This window comes from Lepus europaeus, chromosome 20 (assembly GCF_033115175.1).
Source record: "Lepus europaeus isolate LE1 chromosome 20, mLepTim1.pri, whole genome shotgun sequence".
NCBI classification, from domain to species: Eukaryota; Metazoa; Chordata; class Mammalia; order Lagomorpha; family Leporidae; genus Lepus; species Lepus europaeus.
Genome location: NC_084846.1, coordinates 34,846,088 through 34,863,632, shown reverse-complemented (window position 1 = coordinate 34,863,632; position 17,545 = coordinate 34,846,088). Strand labels below are relative to the sequence as shown.

Below are 17,545 nucleotides of genomic sequence, written 5' to 3'. Positions count from 1 at the left end.
GTTCTTGACCAGTCGACCTTACCTTTCCCGTTCACCTTGTCGGGGAGTGCTTGTACTGTTCCATGCTGGTCAGGGGCCAGCCTCAGGCTTAAGACCCCAACAATAAATGTGGCCATCAGAGGATGTTTGATGACTAACGTCTGCTGATGACATACTTTCTACAGTTAAACCCATCCTTTGGGTTTCATGCTTTCTTCCCCCCTCCCACCTCAGGGAATAACATTTCCCACTTCTGGAAGGTATCTCACTGTGTTGTACTATGTTGACAAAAATTGGGCTTATTCCCTTAGTAAAATTCTTGTGCCTTTGACAAGACAATCCAGCATCTTGTGGGTTATTTTCCTTAAATGTAAAGGAACCAAACATCCGAGAGATGCTCTTGGTGCCGATTAAGTCATAACACAGTCTGATTAACATACCATTTCCTTTAGCTATTTGTTCACAAAAACTCCCAGAATTCGTTTACTTAACATTTGTATTTGCCTTAATACGTGGAACATCAACAATACTCAAGTCTTGGGTCAGCACAAACAGTCATGATATTTTTTAAGCCTTTTACAACTGTCAGGTAGTTTGCAAAGTATCTAAACCCTCCACTCCAGTGCCCCTGTCAAAGGAAAATTAACAAATAGCAAATTAACAGGAGTGAGTTTAATATGTTTAGGAGTCTCTTATGTGCCTAATTAGACTTTTTGCTGCTTAAACATTGATTCATATATTCGTCATTTTCTAGTTAATTTGGGAAGATTTTATGTTAATTCAACAATAAGTTTCTGTGAATTCAGTGATGCTGAAATACAATCTAATTGGTTTGTTGGATTGATTTGGAGGGAAGTCATTCAACCCATGATGTGTTGAGAAGTAGTAAAATGGGTGAACCTGGAAAACCTCATTGTTCCTTTTGACTTATCCACTGGGGAGCACAGAGCATGGAAGTACAAAGTCTGTTACTTATTCATGGTCCCAGCAGTGTTGATGAGTCATAGTGAATCATAAAAGTTAGCTCTTTTGCTTACAAACATCTATTTCAAACCAAGGCATTTTTAAAAATTATTTTCAGTTTAGTGAATTTCATTGATTTACAATGGGTGCCTATAATAGATATCCTCATGGTGGGTTCTAAGGGAATGAGGCAACACTGAACACCACAGCCCCTGTGTAGAAATTCATAGTTTTACCAAAATAGCAACAAAAATTTGATATATACATAAGATAGGTGGTCTTGAATTATTAAACTAAGGAAAACTTCTAATGTCAATTCATACTTTTTACAATCATCCTTTCAATCCCTGCAAATTTAATAGCTACAGAGTAGAAATGTCAAGTAGAATACATCATGCATTCTTTGTTAATGATAAAATTAATCATTTGAAACAACTTTTCCAATGTAATTATTGGTATATAAGGTTTTGTTGTTACACTTAATCTTCTAGACATCTCATTACACTAGTAATGTACCATTGCAGTGTTTAAGGAATCAGTTCTACAGAGGATTAAGATGTTGAAGCTATAAGGGAAAACTGTTTTCCTTGATACTGATATTCAAGACTTAAAATCTTTAGTAATCTTGAAATGTTCTCTAGAAAATCTGATTTGTCCGATTTCATGCAAGGGTAGAAAAATAATACATGTCAAAATAAACAATTAGGTTGACAAAAGATTCTTTAAAACAACACTTGCTGTAATTTTGATTTGCATTTCCCTGATGGCTAGTGATCCTGAATATTTTTTCATGTGTCTGTTGGCCATTTGGATTTCCTCTTTTGAAAAATGTCTGTTTAGGCCTTTGACCCGTTTCTTAAGTGGGTTGTTTGTTTTGTTGTGGAGTTTCTTGATCTCTTTGTAGATTCTGGTTATTAATCCTTTATCAGTTGCATAGTTTGCAAGTAATTTTTCCCATTCTGTCAGTTGTTTCTTCACTTTGTTTCTTTTTCAGTACAGAAATTTCTCAATTTGATGCAATCCCAGTTGTTAATTTTGGCTTTGGCTGCCTGTGCGGTTTTTTCCAATAAGTCTTTGCCTGTGCCAATATCTTGCAGGTTTTCTCAGATGTTCTCTAGTAATTTGATGGTGTCAGGTCGTAGATTTAGATCTTTAGTTCACGTTGAAATAAGTGCCAAAACCAGGACTAGTACTATCTACATTGTTCATGCCATTTCTTGTCTGGACAGCTCCATGCTTGTAAGAGTTGTTAAAAATGTCCCATAAGTATTCAAACATTCCTCCTGTGTATTTATTCTTAGCATTCTGCATCAAAGGTCATCATGGTCCATAAGTGACAACGTCCGTTTCATAAGTTTAGAACCTCACAGTATGCGCCATTTTTCCTACACCTTGGGGCCACAGTGAAAACATGATGCTTTTTCATTCTGAAGCTCTTGCCACTTTTCCTGAACTAATTAAGATGACAGAAACCCACGTGGAGCAACCAGAATGTGTCAAGATGAAAGCCAAGCCTCTCTTGTTGGAACGCCTTTCTTAGTCTCTTTCCTTGGCTTCTTCATGGCTTCACAGATTCAGACTGATCCAAAACAGAACTCTTGCATGGAGACAGGCTGCTTAACTATACCCTCACCTGTTCTGTGAGTCACGGTTGCCCACTTGTCAGAGTTGCCGATGGTCTCCTTACCCGTGACAATGGGCCAGGCCCCGGGCACTTGATAGTGTTAGTGTATTGGTTCTTGAAGTAGTACTAGAAGTAAGATATCTTGGGCAGTGTAGAACAGAAAAGCAGAGACAGTTATTCATATGCTTTATGCCCTTTCTTTGTAAACTTATTCAAGAAAAGTTAGTGCCATCATTATTCTCAGTGATAGCACAGATGTCACAGATCAAAAGCAAAGGGCAAGAAAGAGGACAGAGCCAAACCTAAGAACTACCAACCTTTCTAGTGTTCGTAGTCTTTGTATCAAGTTTTAGTAGGACAATAGCACAAAATTTTCCCAATTTTTATTCAAACAAATCTCGTCTATTTATTTATCTATGCTGAGATTAGCAGAGTGCTTTAAGAACTGTAGCATTGCTATGATATTAAATACAAAGTAATCCTGTAATTACATTCTCTTGTTTAGGGCAAGGAGAAACCATGTACGCATTAAAGATGGCAATTTAAAATAGCTGCCATGTACTTAGTACAGAAGTCTATGATCTTTGCCTAGAATAAAAAAGTGACCTGTAATGTGTATTTGAAAGGTGGAGAGAGAAAAAAAAGAGGTTCCATTCACTGGTTCATTCTCCAGAAATAGCCAGGAACTCTATCCAAGTTTCCCACATGGGTGGCAGAGGCCCACGTAATTGAGCCATCATTCTCTGCCTTCTCAGGAACGTCAACAGGGAGCGAGATTGGAACTGCATCAGCTGGGACTCTTGTACTGCAATGTGGGATGCCTGTGTCACAAGTGGTGGCTCAGCCCACGGCACCACAATGATGGCCCTGTAAATATTTTTAGTATTATTAAACAAGACCAGGATCCATTCGTATGTCTGAATGCTACTTGAAATTTACAATTGGATATGGTTTCACTAGGTTTATTCTGCTTATTTTTCTATTAAAGAACTTACGATTTGTTCAGTTGTTTAATGCATCACTTTCTCATAGAAAGCTGAGTATGTTGGCAGGCAGCTGCGGTAGAGTTCCCAGTACTTGAAATTCTGGTTTTGAATACCAACTCCATTCTTAGCCAAATCAGTTACTTCTTTGAGTTTGGGTGATTAAGTCATAGAAAAAACAAATCAAACCCAAGAAAAATGAGACAAAATGTGTAATAACTGAGGCCCAGTGCCAGATTCTAATGAGAGCTGAGTCACTGACACTCCATTTATGATTCAGGAATAAGTACTGTGATGACTACATGCATTTTTAGTCAAGTCATGTTAACCCTAAGCCTCTTAAAACAGTTCTCTAAGATCCACCTGCAGCAACTCTGCTTACCTGCAGGCGTCACATGGGAAGCATGGGAATACGCAAGGTCAGACCGCCTTAAGTGCATCTCCCATTTCTAGATGGCATTACTCCAACAGTCTGTTATGCTTAGAGTACATACATTTCTGGGATTTCGTGCCCCATGCATTGTGCTTCCAGATTGAGTCACTTGTGAAGTGTCAGTCTTGACTCTAGAGGGGAATAATGGAATGGAACTTAGACGTTTTCTTGAATTCACTTAGGACTGGACAGGGTCATTTGTTTCAGTTAATAAGTCACTCTTTAAGTTAATTGAACTACTCTTTGTGGCAATCTAGAAAGCCACCTTTTATAATCAGTGGATTTCAAAGAAGTCATAAAGACAGTTGTGTGTCTGAGTTGCCCCATACACTTTGTCTTCATGGTCCTCATTTTCATAGACTTTGTAGTCTTAGTGATGCTTAGTCAACTTCAGTTTAAATTCTAAATTGGAAACAAATACAAGACTTAAGACACAAAGCAAATGTAGGACATGTAGTGCAGAGAAGTGCACAGCATTTGAGCCTCTGGGATTTGATTCCTGCAGTAAGCCATTCATAAGCTTCTTCACAGGGAAGATAGTTTGTCATTTTGACATTGATTAAAACATAATAGTCATCTTCTTTATGGCTTTAAAACTTTTGTCTCCTGCTTTGGAAGTCAAAATTAGGAGAAACGGAGGGAAACTTCTTATTTTACTATATTTTTATCTATCCTACTCATTTCATGTGTATTCAATCTGCTTCCTTTTGATTTAAAAAAAAAAACTATTTGTTGAGCATATATGCCATGTGTCAGGTATTGCACTGTATGCAAAAAGTAGGAGAAAGATGAACGACCTTTTGAGCTGTTCCCGCTGCCCGGAGTCAGCAGTCTGGGGTGGGGCACACCATCCCTCAGATGCCGGAGGGAGCCTAGCATCACTTAGCTGCCCCAGGGGATTCAGGTGCTTTAAGAAAGCCTTTGTTGGGAAAGGTGATCAGTGGGTCACAAATCTAGAATGTGTGCCTCTTGTTATTTTGCTGTTGGTTGTACTTAATGACAACATACACAGGCATAAGTAACACGCATTTCTTTTACTTACCCTGTCTCTCCACCCCTTGACTAGCTCCTTGCCTCTATCTCTTTACCCAGGAGTGGAGAGCGATTTGGAGATCCACACCAGAGGGTTCATAAACCCACCCATCCTTCCAGCCTCCATCGTCTTACCCAATAGCAGTTCTTAGAAAGGGAGAAAGATCTACTCTCAGTAGTTTTGTTCTCAATGGACCCCTTTCCGTCTATGGCTCAGCAGTCTGTACAGCAATTGAAGCCAGGCTTCCTAGGACAGCAAGTGCATTACTCTCCTTGTCGACTGTTACGCATTAACGAACAATAGTCCTTGTTACTTATCACTTGAGCTTCCCTTCCAACCAATGGGTTGCCAGAAAAACAAAGTTCAGCCTCATATTTTAACAGATCTGCATCTGTATTTGAGGACCTGGAGGCATCACTAAGGGCAGTCACTACCACGATGAGTATCTGGAAGATTCTCATTCCATAGGACTTCAGGTTGATAATGGCAAGGCCACTAAGGAGGATGTCCTGTCCTGCAACTCCTGTGTAGACTGAACTGCGCAGACTCTCAGAACTGATGGAGAACTTCTAGGGCTCAGTTTTGTTTCACCTCCTTCCCCAAGTGCAAGTTTTTAGGGCTGTATGACAGTGAAGAGATTGGTCAGGGCTTTTCTCTATCTGATGGTGAAGGTGCTAATGGAGGATAGGTGTAATAAGGTATTGGGACCAGAATAGCCATAGAGGAACAGTGGGAGGCCTGGATCAGTAGCCTTTGAAAATTGAGGATGGTCATTACAGTAGATCAGAAGGGGCTCTCCTAACTAGTTTTCTGCCTGATTTTAGCCAAGTCTTGAGGAGAATATCAGTCTTTAAAACTCAATGAGAAACTTTCATTGTTGTGAGGTAACTCCTCGCATGTTAGATGATGGTGTAACCCAAGGTTAAGTCTAACCCAGGTTCTCCTATCCCTTTGGAGTCAGGGAGGGGGGAAGGCAAAGGGAGGGGACAAAGGATAGAGCCTGAGAGGTAGCAGAGTGTGCAACACTAATGAGAATAACAAACTGGAGTAGTTTCACATTCTATCCAAGACCAAGATAACACAGGGTAGAGCATGCTAGGTGAAAAACTTCCAGAACTATTTCCATTGGCTTAGTCACATTTCCATCTTTGTCTTCTCCTATCCCTTTCATTTCTGGTCCTAGTGGAGTGGTCAGGCGATTTAACCATCTGCACAATGATTTTGGCTGGGACATATTTTGTTTGAGTACCTTTGGAAAGCTTCGAGGCCAGGTAGCCCAGAAGCAATACTTCCTTTTAGTATGGAAATAGTCAGGTTTTCATGAATCTGGTTTGTTTCATCCCCACTGACCCCTGAAACAATTCGATTAGATTTGGGGACACAGTCATCTCAGTTACAAAGTGAGGTGGTTTAACACCTACGTGGCACTACCAAGTGTTCATAATCTTATTTGGAGCCACTGGAAAGATTATGCATAACTGTGTTCAAAGTTCTACACTGAAGTTTTGTGGGCTGAACTGCAAGAGACAGCCAGCCACTATCAGGGTTGAAATGTTTACTTGATCCCACGTTTTTTGTTCCCCCAAATTTTCTCAGACTTGAAGGGTGGAATTGGAAGGGGGGGGGCAAGGCAGCATTGACACTTTTCTTTTTCTTTTTCTTTTTTTCAGATTCAGAAGAGTAAAACAGACCTCATACACACTAGAAAGAGGCTTCCAATGCCCCTCGTCATTTTAGCTGAGCTTCTTCATTCTCCCTCTTCCACAGAGACCAAAAGCAAGCCCCCGACACTTGGCCTTCTCTCATGCATCTCCTCCCAGGGGAGGACTCTGGGAGTTGGTTTGAGGTTTTAGAACTCTGGGGGATTTCCCCCTAAGCAAACAAAACAACTTGAGATTTTTTGCACAGAGATACACCGTGAAGGGACCTCCTGAAAATCCTTTGCTGGTGGCCTGGCTTTCAAGGCACCTGTCTGGCCTGATGAGAATGGACATCCTGGATGTGCTGAGAGAGGCCTGGAAAAGCCACCGACACAGTAACTGCCGTTTTATTACTGTCAATGCCGTTACGTTAAGTGTTATTTTTACACTGGCTACTGATGATGGATTTAGCCACACTGGCCTTCATCAAAGCTAAGATGATTTTAATGTCTGGTTCTTTTCCTGAATCAGGATCATTCATTTTCTTCCCTTTCTTTCCAGATTTAGACATGCTCCTGTGTTTTCCTATTTGTATACTATGAAATTCTGTGTTGTTTTTTTTTTTAAGAGGATATGACCTTAAACAATTCTTTACTTGATGCTTATTTTACCTGTGCATTAATATAAATCTGAATGTTTCAGCTGATGATCATACAGTTCAGGCAAGAACCCCATTGTTTTCCTTGGGTAGTATTCATAGCTAAATGGTTACTGAAATTTTGACCACTGGCTATTCCTCTTCTACTGGGTACTTGTAGATCGACTGTCGTTCTTTATTCAGGGATGTGCTAATGGAACTGGTACCAGGGAGCTATGCCAGTAATTCATTTCGTTTCATGAGTCATTAAAAATACCAGAAGGAGCTGATTGATAGCACAAATGGAAAGTAGTAGGTGTGGTGTGGAAAGAGGATAGAGACACAACCTGTGAGATCGGATTAAAAGTGAAATCCAGTGGTATGCAAGCATACGGTGACTTTGTGAGTCTAAACGGCTTGATTGGATAAAAGATTCTTCAAGTGGTTATGGGTCACTAAGGAGTCTTCAGGTTCTTCCCAAGAGCAAATTGTGTGACGATGCTATGAAGTGGGATTAATACTAGGAAGTGAGCAAGGCAGTAGTCTTAAGTGAATTACCCATTGCAGATTTAATTTCTAGATTAAAAAGAAAATAGATGTTTTAAAATATTGATGTTTTTGAAGAGACAGTTACAGAATCTATAAGGCCTTTCGGCTTGCTGAAATGTTCGCCAAAGATTTGAAGAACTTTGTTGTATAGAATGTCTAGTAACATACTGATAATTGAGCAGATTTGTTCTGTCTGATTTATTCTTTGCCTTGTAATACCAGTTTTCTGTTGCCCTTTCTGCTTTCCTACCAGTGACCACAGTAGATCTGGTCACACATTCAAATGACTCCAGGAGCCTAGCACATCAAGTAAATAAGTAAAGTGAGACATGTAATGTCACTGTTACGAGAGGTGGCAATTCATAGCAGACTTTAGTGTTAGGAAGAGAGAAGCAGCGAGTACTGTGAAGAACTGGCGAGAGTTGGAGTGAGTGGGTACTTTCAAAAGGGGGCACTTGGTAGTCAGCTGCTGGGTTTATGCTCCATAGGGATGGGGATCCTAGATACCTAGGATTTTATGTAAACCACCTCTAGATTTTCACATACTGGCAACCAACTCAAACATACACTGTGCTGGTCGATCAAACATGTCTATGAACTGCAGTCAACCCATGGACATCAGTCTGAAAACTGTTCAATTATCAGTAAGCTTTTTTCAGTCTCAGTAACACTTTTCAGACATCAGTGAAACCAGGTATATTCAGTTCTTGACCTTGAAGCACAGAACTTTTACCTCATTTGTAATCTGTATTTTTGTAGCAGGAGCTTTTTGGCCAGAATGGATTCTACAGCTTCCATTTTATAATCTGTCAGCAACACTAAAAGTGTTTTGAAAAGAAACAGGAATATAGCCATTTTTCCTAGTACCAATAAAGATGGAAATAGCTCTCCTTTGCTTTCTGTCATTAATTAGTGGGAAAAGAATGGGAAGAGCATTCCATTCAGTATTCGAAGTCAGCCAAGACCATTCGGTGACAAGAAGTGAAAGCTCCCAGTCACCCATTCTAAGTTGTAAATCCTTAAGTGTTTCAAGAGACGTTAAAAAAATAGACCTGACTTTTTTAGTCAAATAGAAAATGTGATTGAGCTATGGATTGATGGTGGAGCTAATAAAACAGTGAAGTGATCATTTCGAGTCAGTATTGCCCAGAAGAATATTTCCAAAGCTCTAGCTTGTTTTTCTGTGGTCTTTGTTCTCTTGGAATACCTTTCTTCCAGTTGACTAACAACATGGGACAGACATCATTCCACTGCGCTGAGGGCTTTTTACACTGGTTTACAAAGTTTGGGCTTCCACACCTGATTTAAGAATTGCCCCATGTATTGGGACAGTCCCGACTACTGCTGAACCATGGGTTCTTTTATACGTAGATGCTTCAAAAGGGACAAATGGAGTCAGCCCTTGAGTTTGGGTCCCAGCATCACCGAATAGCTCTATAGTCAAGTTGTAGCCTTGCAGAAGCCTCTGTCCCATTTTTTAATTCCTGCCAACTTTTCTTAGGTTCTGAGCCCAAGTAATTATGGCGGCAGACAAGAAACTCATTTCTAACCCATAAAATTCTAATTTTATGACTTTTCCCCTACTGTCCATTTCATCGAGACCTTTAAAGGCTATCAAGGAGGATCCATTATTGATCTAGCATATTTAAATAAAGTATCTAGACATCTAAAAGCCAAATTGCCTGATGGACGTGTTCATTTCACTTGTAGAATTTAAGCCATTATACGTTCCTTCTGGATACATGATTTTAGGAACTGAAAGCGAGAAGTTCAGAACCATGTGTCACAGGATACGAGAACAGACAAGACACTGGAGAGCAGTCTTATGATCTGCATTTTGGGAATAAAAGTCTTCTATGCTCTTGGATCACTTTTGTTTAGCTAGATTATGTAGGCAGGTAGAACGATCTTAAGTAGATAAGGATATGTAGTGTTTTCTTGACAGCTGCAGAGACTTCTATGACAGAAATCACTTTGTAACATTCCCTGTGGAGTATGGGGAAACAAGAAAAAACACACAGAACCTTTCTCAAGAGAAGGAAGATTCTGAGGTTGGAAACCTATGTATGCAATATTGTTTCTCAAAGCAGATTTAGGGAATTCAGGCCAACATTTTTCCCCCCAGTTGGAAACTTTGTTCTCTTAATTTTTAAATGCCCATATGCCTGACATGAGTTGCAGTACTGGCCCACCACTGTGCCTGGCACAGAGCCAGCCTCTGGAAACACATGCAGAGTTGTTCAATGGAGTGCCACTACCCACCTAGGAATAAAAAGTTCAGTTCCTGAAAACGTGTCCAGCTTCGCCCATATACCAAGCACATCACTTTTGACAAGGCTTATATTCTAGCTGTGTACAGTCATACCCTCACCACACGAGCTTTTAAGAGATGGGAAATTGCAGGTAACTTAGGGGACACTTGTCAGAGTGAAGTCTGAATTCTCTACCTTAAGAAAAAGAATCATACCCAGTCAGGATTTGCCTGAGAACGCTCTGCCTAAAGGAGTGACATCAGGGTACAGGAAACACCTCTGGAATTAGAAGCTGTGCTGAAGTTTTAAAAATGAAAACTCCATAGGAGCAGATAGGAAATCCTCTAGGTGCAGTTAAGGAAGCAGTTCTCCGTTCTGCCCTACCACCCTTAGGACTGATGGCACCCAGCTATGGCCAAGTTCAACAGTCAAGAAAGTGATGTTGCCACAACGATTCTGTCTTGGTCCTTATTTGTGAATGAGTGTAAAATGATACTTGTAAAATGATACTTGTACTTCAGTGATTTATGATTAAAGGCTTTACTACTTAGAAAATGAGCTTGATAAAACTTGTGCAGTGACAGTATTCCTATGAGACATCTCCTGGAAACTAAGAGACACGTCACCTGCCAAGGCTGTGTCTTCGAGGTTTGCCCTCATTAAGGACACTGATGGATGAGGAGGTGATCCTAGAATTAGAAGGGCACCAGAGCCATCAACATCAGACAGTTAATCTGATAAGTGAGCTTAGACTCAGAGTTTGGAAGAATGGGAAGTAGGCATCTGGGCATTCACCAGTCACTTCTAGAAACAATTGCTCCTCAGGGAAAGCAAGCAAGAAGAATTTACAGGGATGGAAGTCCAATTGGAGACCTGGACTGAAAGGGTTGTACATGTCCAGTTCAACCTCTTATTTTCTTAAATAATACTCCCATCCTACTTAATCTTTAAAATATCAGCAGACGTATTTGAGACAAGTTCAGATTTGCTCTGGCTTCTGTTGCCAAGCAGAAGTGGATTAACAGCAGCAATGATGGACTTCTCGAAAGGAACCTGGACCCAGCCTTGGTCACCTGGGGAAGTAAGGAGCTCATTCAGGGCATACTTGCTCAGCATCCCATGTGTGGACTTAGCTCCATCCAGGGTTAAGTGCTGGCTGTGACAGGTCAGAGTTGATAACAAGAGAACCCACCCTCTCAGCTTTGATCAAGTCCCCTGTGACTCAAGTCCCATCCATGCGTTCTTCATGGAACTGACTCCTAAACCTATAGAAGCATTTTTCAATTTATGGTGCATAGTAGCTCATTGGAACTAAAAGCCCATTACAACCTAAAGAGTATGGGATGATTTAGGGAGATTGCCCTACCCTACTGGTACTTCCTGAAGTATCTTTGCTTCTCCATCATGATCCATCTCCGGGTAGGGATTTGTGCACAACCATATATGTGATCGCATAGAAATAACAACAATGTACATCAATTTATAGTAAACACAGCCATAGGCATTGTCTGGTAGCTGATACTACAGAGAATTATAGAGTACACATTTTTTTTCCTTTTCTTGCTGATATTTTTATACAGTTTTATATGCTGTAAGATTTTTAAAAATAAAAATATTTGCTACTTTCATTAGTAGAGCTCAGATTTTTAGCCACTCTTGTACCCATTGTACAGCCAGATCTGCACCCACCCTATCTGATTTAACTATACTCATCCTTTTCTTTGCCTTCCCCTGCTTCTCTTCTCCCATTCTTTTCGATCTTTCCCAAGTCCCTTCTTTTGCTTCTGTCCAGGTAAGCCATTTTGTTTGCAGTATCATTTTAGCACAGAGAAGCAAAAAAAAAAGGAAAAACAAAGGAAGCTTGTTGCAGTGTAATCCACTTGAGGAAGTATTGGATGCCATGAATGGGCTGGGGATGGGGGTGAGGAGTGAGAGTGGAGGCAACAGAGGACATGGATTGGGGAAAGGAAGAATATAGGGGATCAATGACCCAAGGCAAAGTAGGTCTCTTTGAGGCTAATGGTGTCATTACCTTCCTTTAGCGTGAGCAATTTTTGCTGTCATAGGGTTTTTCTCCTTAGGATGCTATGCTCTCGCTGTGTATCTATAGACCACCTGCTGATAAGGGCAAAGTCATATGCTAATGCAACACCCCACTCATTTCCTCAGCCTTAGATTTTGCTGCTGGTCAGCTGATGGGAAGTGTCTGAATGTCAAGAATGTTAAGAATCAAAAGAGGCAAGCAGATTCAAAACCCCAAACCTCAACCCAGAGAAGGAAAAGGGATCTTGGTGTGTTCTGAGAATGCTCTTAAGAAAAAACCTGGACTTGTCTTCATTTTACAGCTGTGGTAGAATGTACCTCCAGGATGTAAAATCTTCTGCCAGATAAAATGCAGGTGCAATTTGCATTTGTACAGAAGGGGAAGAGAATGACCATCTATTATCAGGAAGCATTCTGTTCCCTATGATGCTGCTGAGTATTAAAATAGCCTATTCAAATGCCATAGCATCAGATCTCCAAATGCAAACTGAAGTCCTGTGGATTCAGGTAGAACAGTGTGCTAAGCTGCTCAAGAAGTTAGAGATGTGTTTATTGTAAATCTTCATTGCACAAATGAGCCTACCAGTCCTTCAATGTATAATTTCTCCCTAGCATCTAGTAATGAATACTTGTGTGATCTTTTGATTACCAAATAAACAATGAGTTAACCTCTTTGTTGGAACTTGAAAAATGAGAAGTCTGTTTATTTAGTGTTTTTCATTGTTTGTCCATGTTCTGTCCCATCTAAGCCATCTGCCTCTTTGTGTTCCCCGCCAAACACCATACAGTACCAGACACCAAGTTCCTCTGCACTGAGGAGTACTCAGAGGATGGTTGTAGCACTTTCCTGTCGTCTTTGACTATGAGGAATAAGTAGCTGGGTTATAAGTTCCTTGGAGGTCTAGAAAAATCTGTGTTCCTGGCTTTAGCATTGCTTTCGTGTGTTTGATTTAAGAAGCTGGCTTTTGAATTCCACACTTTCTCCTTTTGAAAGGGCTAGTTTTGTCAGTATTTTCCTGCTCTCAAGCCATGAACATAGGCATTTGCCTTGGGAATAGGCACTCACACAGCCCTGTTAGTGGGGATACAAGTGGTTTAGGTTCTGTGTGGCATCTAGCCTAGCTCCTGCAAACCTTTCGCTGAGAGATTCCCCCTAGGGGTGATGAGAATCACACAAGTACTACACTCTGTACTGGCCCCACCTTGCAGTATTGTTCCTGCCAAGGGACCCTGACAACGGGAAGTGTGATGTTCCTCCAGAGTGGCTGCACTCAAGAGACATTTCCTAAGTTATTTCTAAAATAGAAAATAGAACTTATTTTGGAAAGTAGAGAAAGTACAATGAGAAGTAGTCACTTGTAATTATCCCCCTATCCCATCACTGCCAATATTTTGTTGCATTTCCTTAGGGACTTTTGCTATGGCTCCAGCACAATTTAACTACCTCTCTACTACTGGATGAGGATATATGCTGCTATCTTTTCTGTTTATTAATAACAATGGATCTCTGTCCAATTTCTGAATATCTACATTGGATAAGTTTCTAAATGTAGTTACTGGGTCAAAGTTATGAAACTTTGAGGGATCCTCATTTGTATGACCAATTCCAAAGTATATTCAGATAGAAAGACAGCATAGTTTGAAGACAGGCACGTGACACAGTGGGTTAAGCCACTGCCCGAGACACAGACCACAGAATTGTGCTCGCTCTTCAAGGTTGTAAAGGGGCAAATGTCCTGATTTGCTCTGAGCAGCAGGCAGTGACATGTTGCCCTCTGCCATAGCCTACATGGAACACAAAGCGTATGTTGGCAGAGATGCTTAGCGACAGTGATCAGAGGGGTGTGTGGTATCATAAAAGGCAAGTACTTGCAAAATGCTAAGAGATGGAGAATGTAGAATAGGTCAACAGAAAATCTCCTAATGCAGTTTAATCTCTGCCTATTCGCTGTGGAATCTGTTGCAACAGCTTTAGTATGTGAGACCATTAATAATGGTGATATTTGGTCTCAGGGGCTCTTCAGTCACCCTTTTCCCAGCAAGCTTGAGTTGGCCATGCTCATCCCATTCTGTGGAAGGGAAATGACTAATTGAGGGTAAGTTGCAAGTCTCTGGGGTTTTGCGATAACCTCAAGATGTCCTGAGGCATAGGGATGTGTGTTTTTCCCAAGGCTGGGAAGGCCTGGGTGTCACTTCCCCTCACGGAAGATGAATTGGATTCATTACCCTTCAGCTGAACCAGTCAAGGACATTAGTTTGAAATAACCCAAGAAGCTAGTCACTTGTCACAAGATACCAGTCACACATCCCTGTCCCCAGTTGGGTTGTTTATAGTTTCAACACGCACTGTGTTTCTCTCTGTCTCTCTCTCTCTGTCCACTCTGCCTGTCAAAAATAAAAAAAAATAAAAAAAATAAAAGATTAAAAAAAAAAAAAAGCCGGCGCCGCGGCTCACTAGGCTAATCCTCCGCCTTGCGGCGCCAGCACACCGGGTTCTAGTCCCGGTCGGGGCACCGATCCTGTCCCGGTTGCCCCTCTTCCAGGCCAGCTCTCTGCTGTGGCCAGGGAGTGCAGTGGAGGATGGCCCAAGTCCTTGGGCCCTGCACCCCATGGGAGACCAGGAGAAGCACCTGGCTCCTGCCATCGCGGATCAGCGCGGTGCACCCGCCGCAGCGCGCTACCGCGGTGGCCATTGGAGGGTGAACCAACGGCAAAAGGAAGACCTTTCTCTATGTCTCTCTCTCTCTGTCCACTCTGCCTGTCAAAAAAATAAATAAATAAATAAAAAAATAAAAGATCAACACGCACTGTGGGTCAAAGATAAAGTATTTTCCCTTACAGTGCTTGCTTCCCAAAGATGATGTATCAGCTACTCACCCACCCCTTTCTTCCTAATATGAGTATTATTTCACTTTGTAAAGTACTTTCAATATGTATACTTTGTTCTGAAATGTTAAAATTTATGAAATGCAGTTGTCAGCACTGATGTAGTTTAATTTTTAACTGCATTTATAAAGTATTTCAGAGCTCTGAAGACAGATTCTAGATCTTTTCATTAAGAAAGCAGAGTAAGACCAGAGGTATAAAGGGGAGCCAGTAGACACAGCAAACTGTTTTGAGCATTTGCACACATGTACACATGCTAAGGCAGCCTCCGGAGTTGCAAGAATCCAGTCATGCATTGAATGCGAGTTTCCCAGAAACCAAAATGAAAAGTGGAAAGAAGCCACTGTGAGAGTCACATTGTTCAGGGAGATAAAGTATACTGGTTATTAAAGAAGGCTGCTCTCCCCCCAACAGCTGAAAGAACATCTCTCGCCAGCTCCTCATTGCCTACAGTGCTTCTCCCTCAGGGCTGCAGATCCCATGCCCAGGCCATACCCCAACCCATGGAGTAGCATCTCTAGGTGAAGGGCCAGTGCTACGTGATTTGGCTATGGAGCGGAAAAGCATTTCAGGGAAAGGATCCCAGTGAACTGGGAGCCAATAGCAGGTGAACTCAGAACTTCCTCTCCCCTTCCTCCCAGAGGTCCATCAGGTTGATTTTAGGCATTACTGCCAGCTACCCGTTTGCTTCATAGTTAGAAGTGGGGATGGTTGCACTAGGTTCCCGATGTATCAATGCTACAGAGACAAGAATGGCATTTCTAGGAGGCCTTGAAGTTCTCCCTTCTCACTGTCCCAAGGCTCCCAGGGGTCCTACATCATAGGTATCTGCACCCCCAGGAAGGGAAAGCTCCCTCAAAGGATCACCAGAGCTGTAGGTGGGCTCTTGGAAGATCACAGGTTTTATAAGAAAAGGCATGAGAAGTTGGTCAGACAATCTGCAGCACTGAGCTGTCTGTACAGTTCATAACAGCCTGTAGTCATAAGTGCTTTGTACAGTTCATAACAGAGCCTGTTGTCGTGAGTGCTTTGCCATCTCTGAAGTACTCATAGGCAACCGAAGCTTGCTTTTTCCAGGTCACAACAGTACCCCTGGAAGGCAGAGTGCCCAATTTCTGCTTCACCAGGGCTTCCTAGTCTGAGGAGGGCAGTACCTGGGGAACTCAGAATATCCAGGTCTGTGGGCCTCCCCCCTGGAAATGCCAGCTCTCTAGGGCTTGGCGAGGCCTTTTGTTGTTATTAAAATACTCTATTTTTCTCATCCTTGGGAGACAGACTTGAAGGCACCCCAGGTACTGGGTTGGTCAAGCAGCAGCAGGAGTCACGGGGAGAAGTTTCTCCAGGTTTAAACTCAGATGAGGTCCGGGCTTACATCTCGTCTCCCCTCCCCAGCACTGGGCAACTTGGTACAGATTACACCTCCATCTCCAAATCCTGAATATGGGAGTGTCCTTGTTGTCAGAGTGTTAGTGTCAGATGACGACACAGGGACATTTCACCAGGCCTAGCTCATGGTAACAAGAGTCCTTGCTCTGAGTAGGAGACCCAAGTCATGTCTCTATGCCAAGACAGCAATTCTCAGCTGAGGACCATTATACCCTTGGAGGTCGTTTGTCACAATCCAGAGGACATCTCCATTGTCATGTTCGGGAAGATGCTACTGACATCCAGCAGACCAAAGCTGGGAGGCTGTTAAATGTCCTATAGCACACAAGGCAGCCCCTACTAGAAGGAATTATGTGCAACAAGGGTCACAGCAGTGCCACTGAGAAACCCTCCGAGACAAGTCGAAAGCCTCATCCTGGAAGGACGCACACAAGTCACTGCTGACTCCAGAGCAGACGTGGGTACAGGGGCCCTGGGCCTTTCTGAAGCTGGAACAGCTCTGAACCATGAGGTCAGAGGCACAGATTCACAGCTCAATACTGCTCCTGGTCAGGGCTGGCTTGCTGCATAGAAGCTTCTGCCACCCTCTGTGAGGGCTACAGTGTGAATGATACTCGCTAGAGTTGTGCAGTCAGGCAGCCCCAACTCGGGAGCCACTTTGGCTAAGTCTTTCCCATCCAAGTGTCCTAGACAGCTAGTCATTAGACAAGCTTTGGGTCTATTGCCTGGAGGTTCTGCTTCAGGGTCCACAGAAGGACCCTGGAAGATTTGCTCTCAGGGGATTCTAAACCAATGTTAGTCAGGTTTAAGTTCCCTTAACTCTGACATTCAGGGATCCATCAGACCCAAGAAGATGCAGCAATGAAGTCCTTTCAGAGCCAGCCTCACTGTTTGCAAGTTAAACTTGTGTAAGTCCAAGACATTTGGGTTTCAGTCCTTACCATGGCTATTAATGCTATTCCTACCATTGCCAATAGAAGTGGTAACACAGGATGTCAGGACTGATACTTTATTATTTTTTTTTATTAGACAGGTAGAGTTACAGACAGTGAGAGAGAGACAGAAAGGTCTTCCTTCCGTTGGTTCACTCCCCAAATGGCTGTTACAGCTGGCGCGCTGCGGCCGGCGCACTGTGCT

The 17,545-nt window shown here is 42.1% G+C and overlaps 1 protein-coding gene across 5 annotated transcripts in view; it reads left to right on the top strand.

The window, feature by feature from the left end:
• Window positions 1-17,545, top strand: part of PDE1C (phosphodiesterase 1C) — a 398,369-nt gene that overhangs the window by 355,708 nt on the left and 25,116 nt on the right. Inside the window, exon 17 of one of the 5 annotated variants that reach the window (XM_062179210.1) lies at window positions 6,686-11,948. The exons of the other annotated variants lie outside the window; for them this stretch is intronic. Within the exon in view, the coding sequence (XP_062035194.1) occupies window positions 6,686-6,699 (14 nt within the window). The 3' untranslated portion in view covers window positions 6,700-11,948. Of the gene's footprint in view, window positions 1-6,685; window positions 11,949-17,545 lie in introns of those variants that run through there. 5 annotated transcript variants of the gene reach the window in all.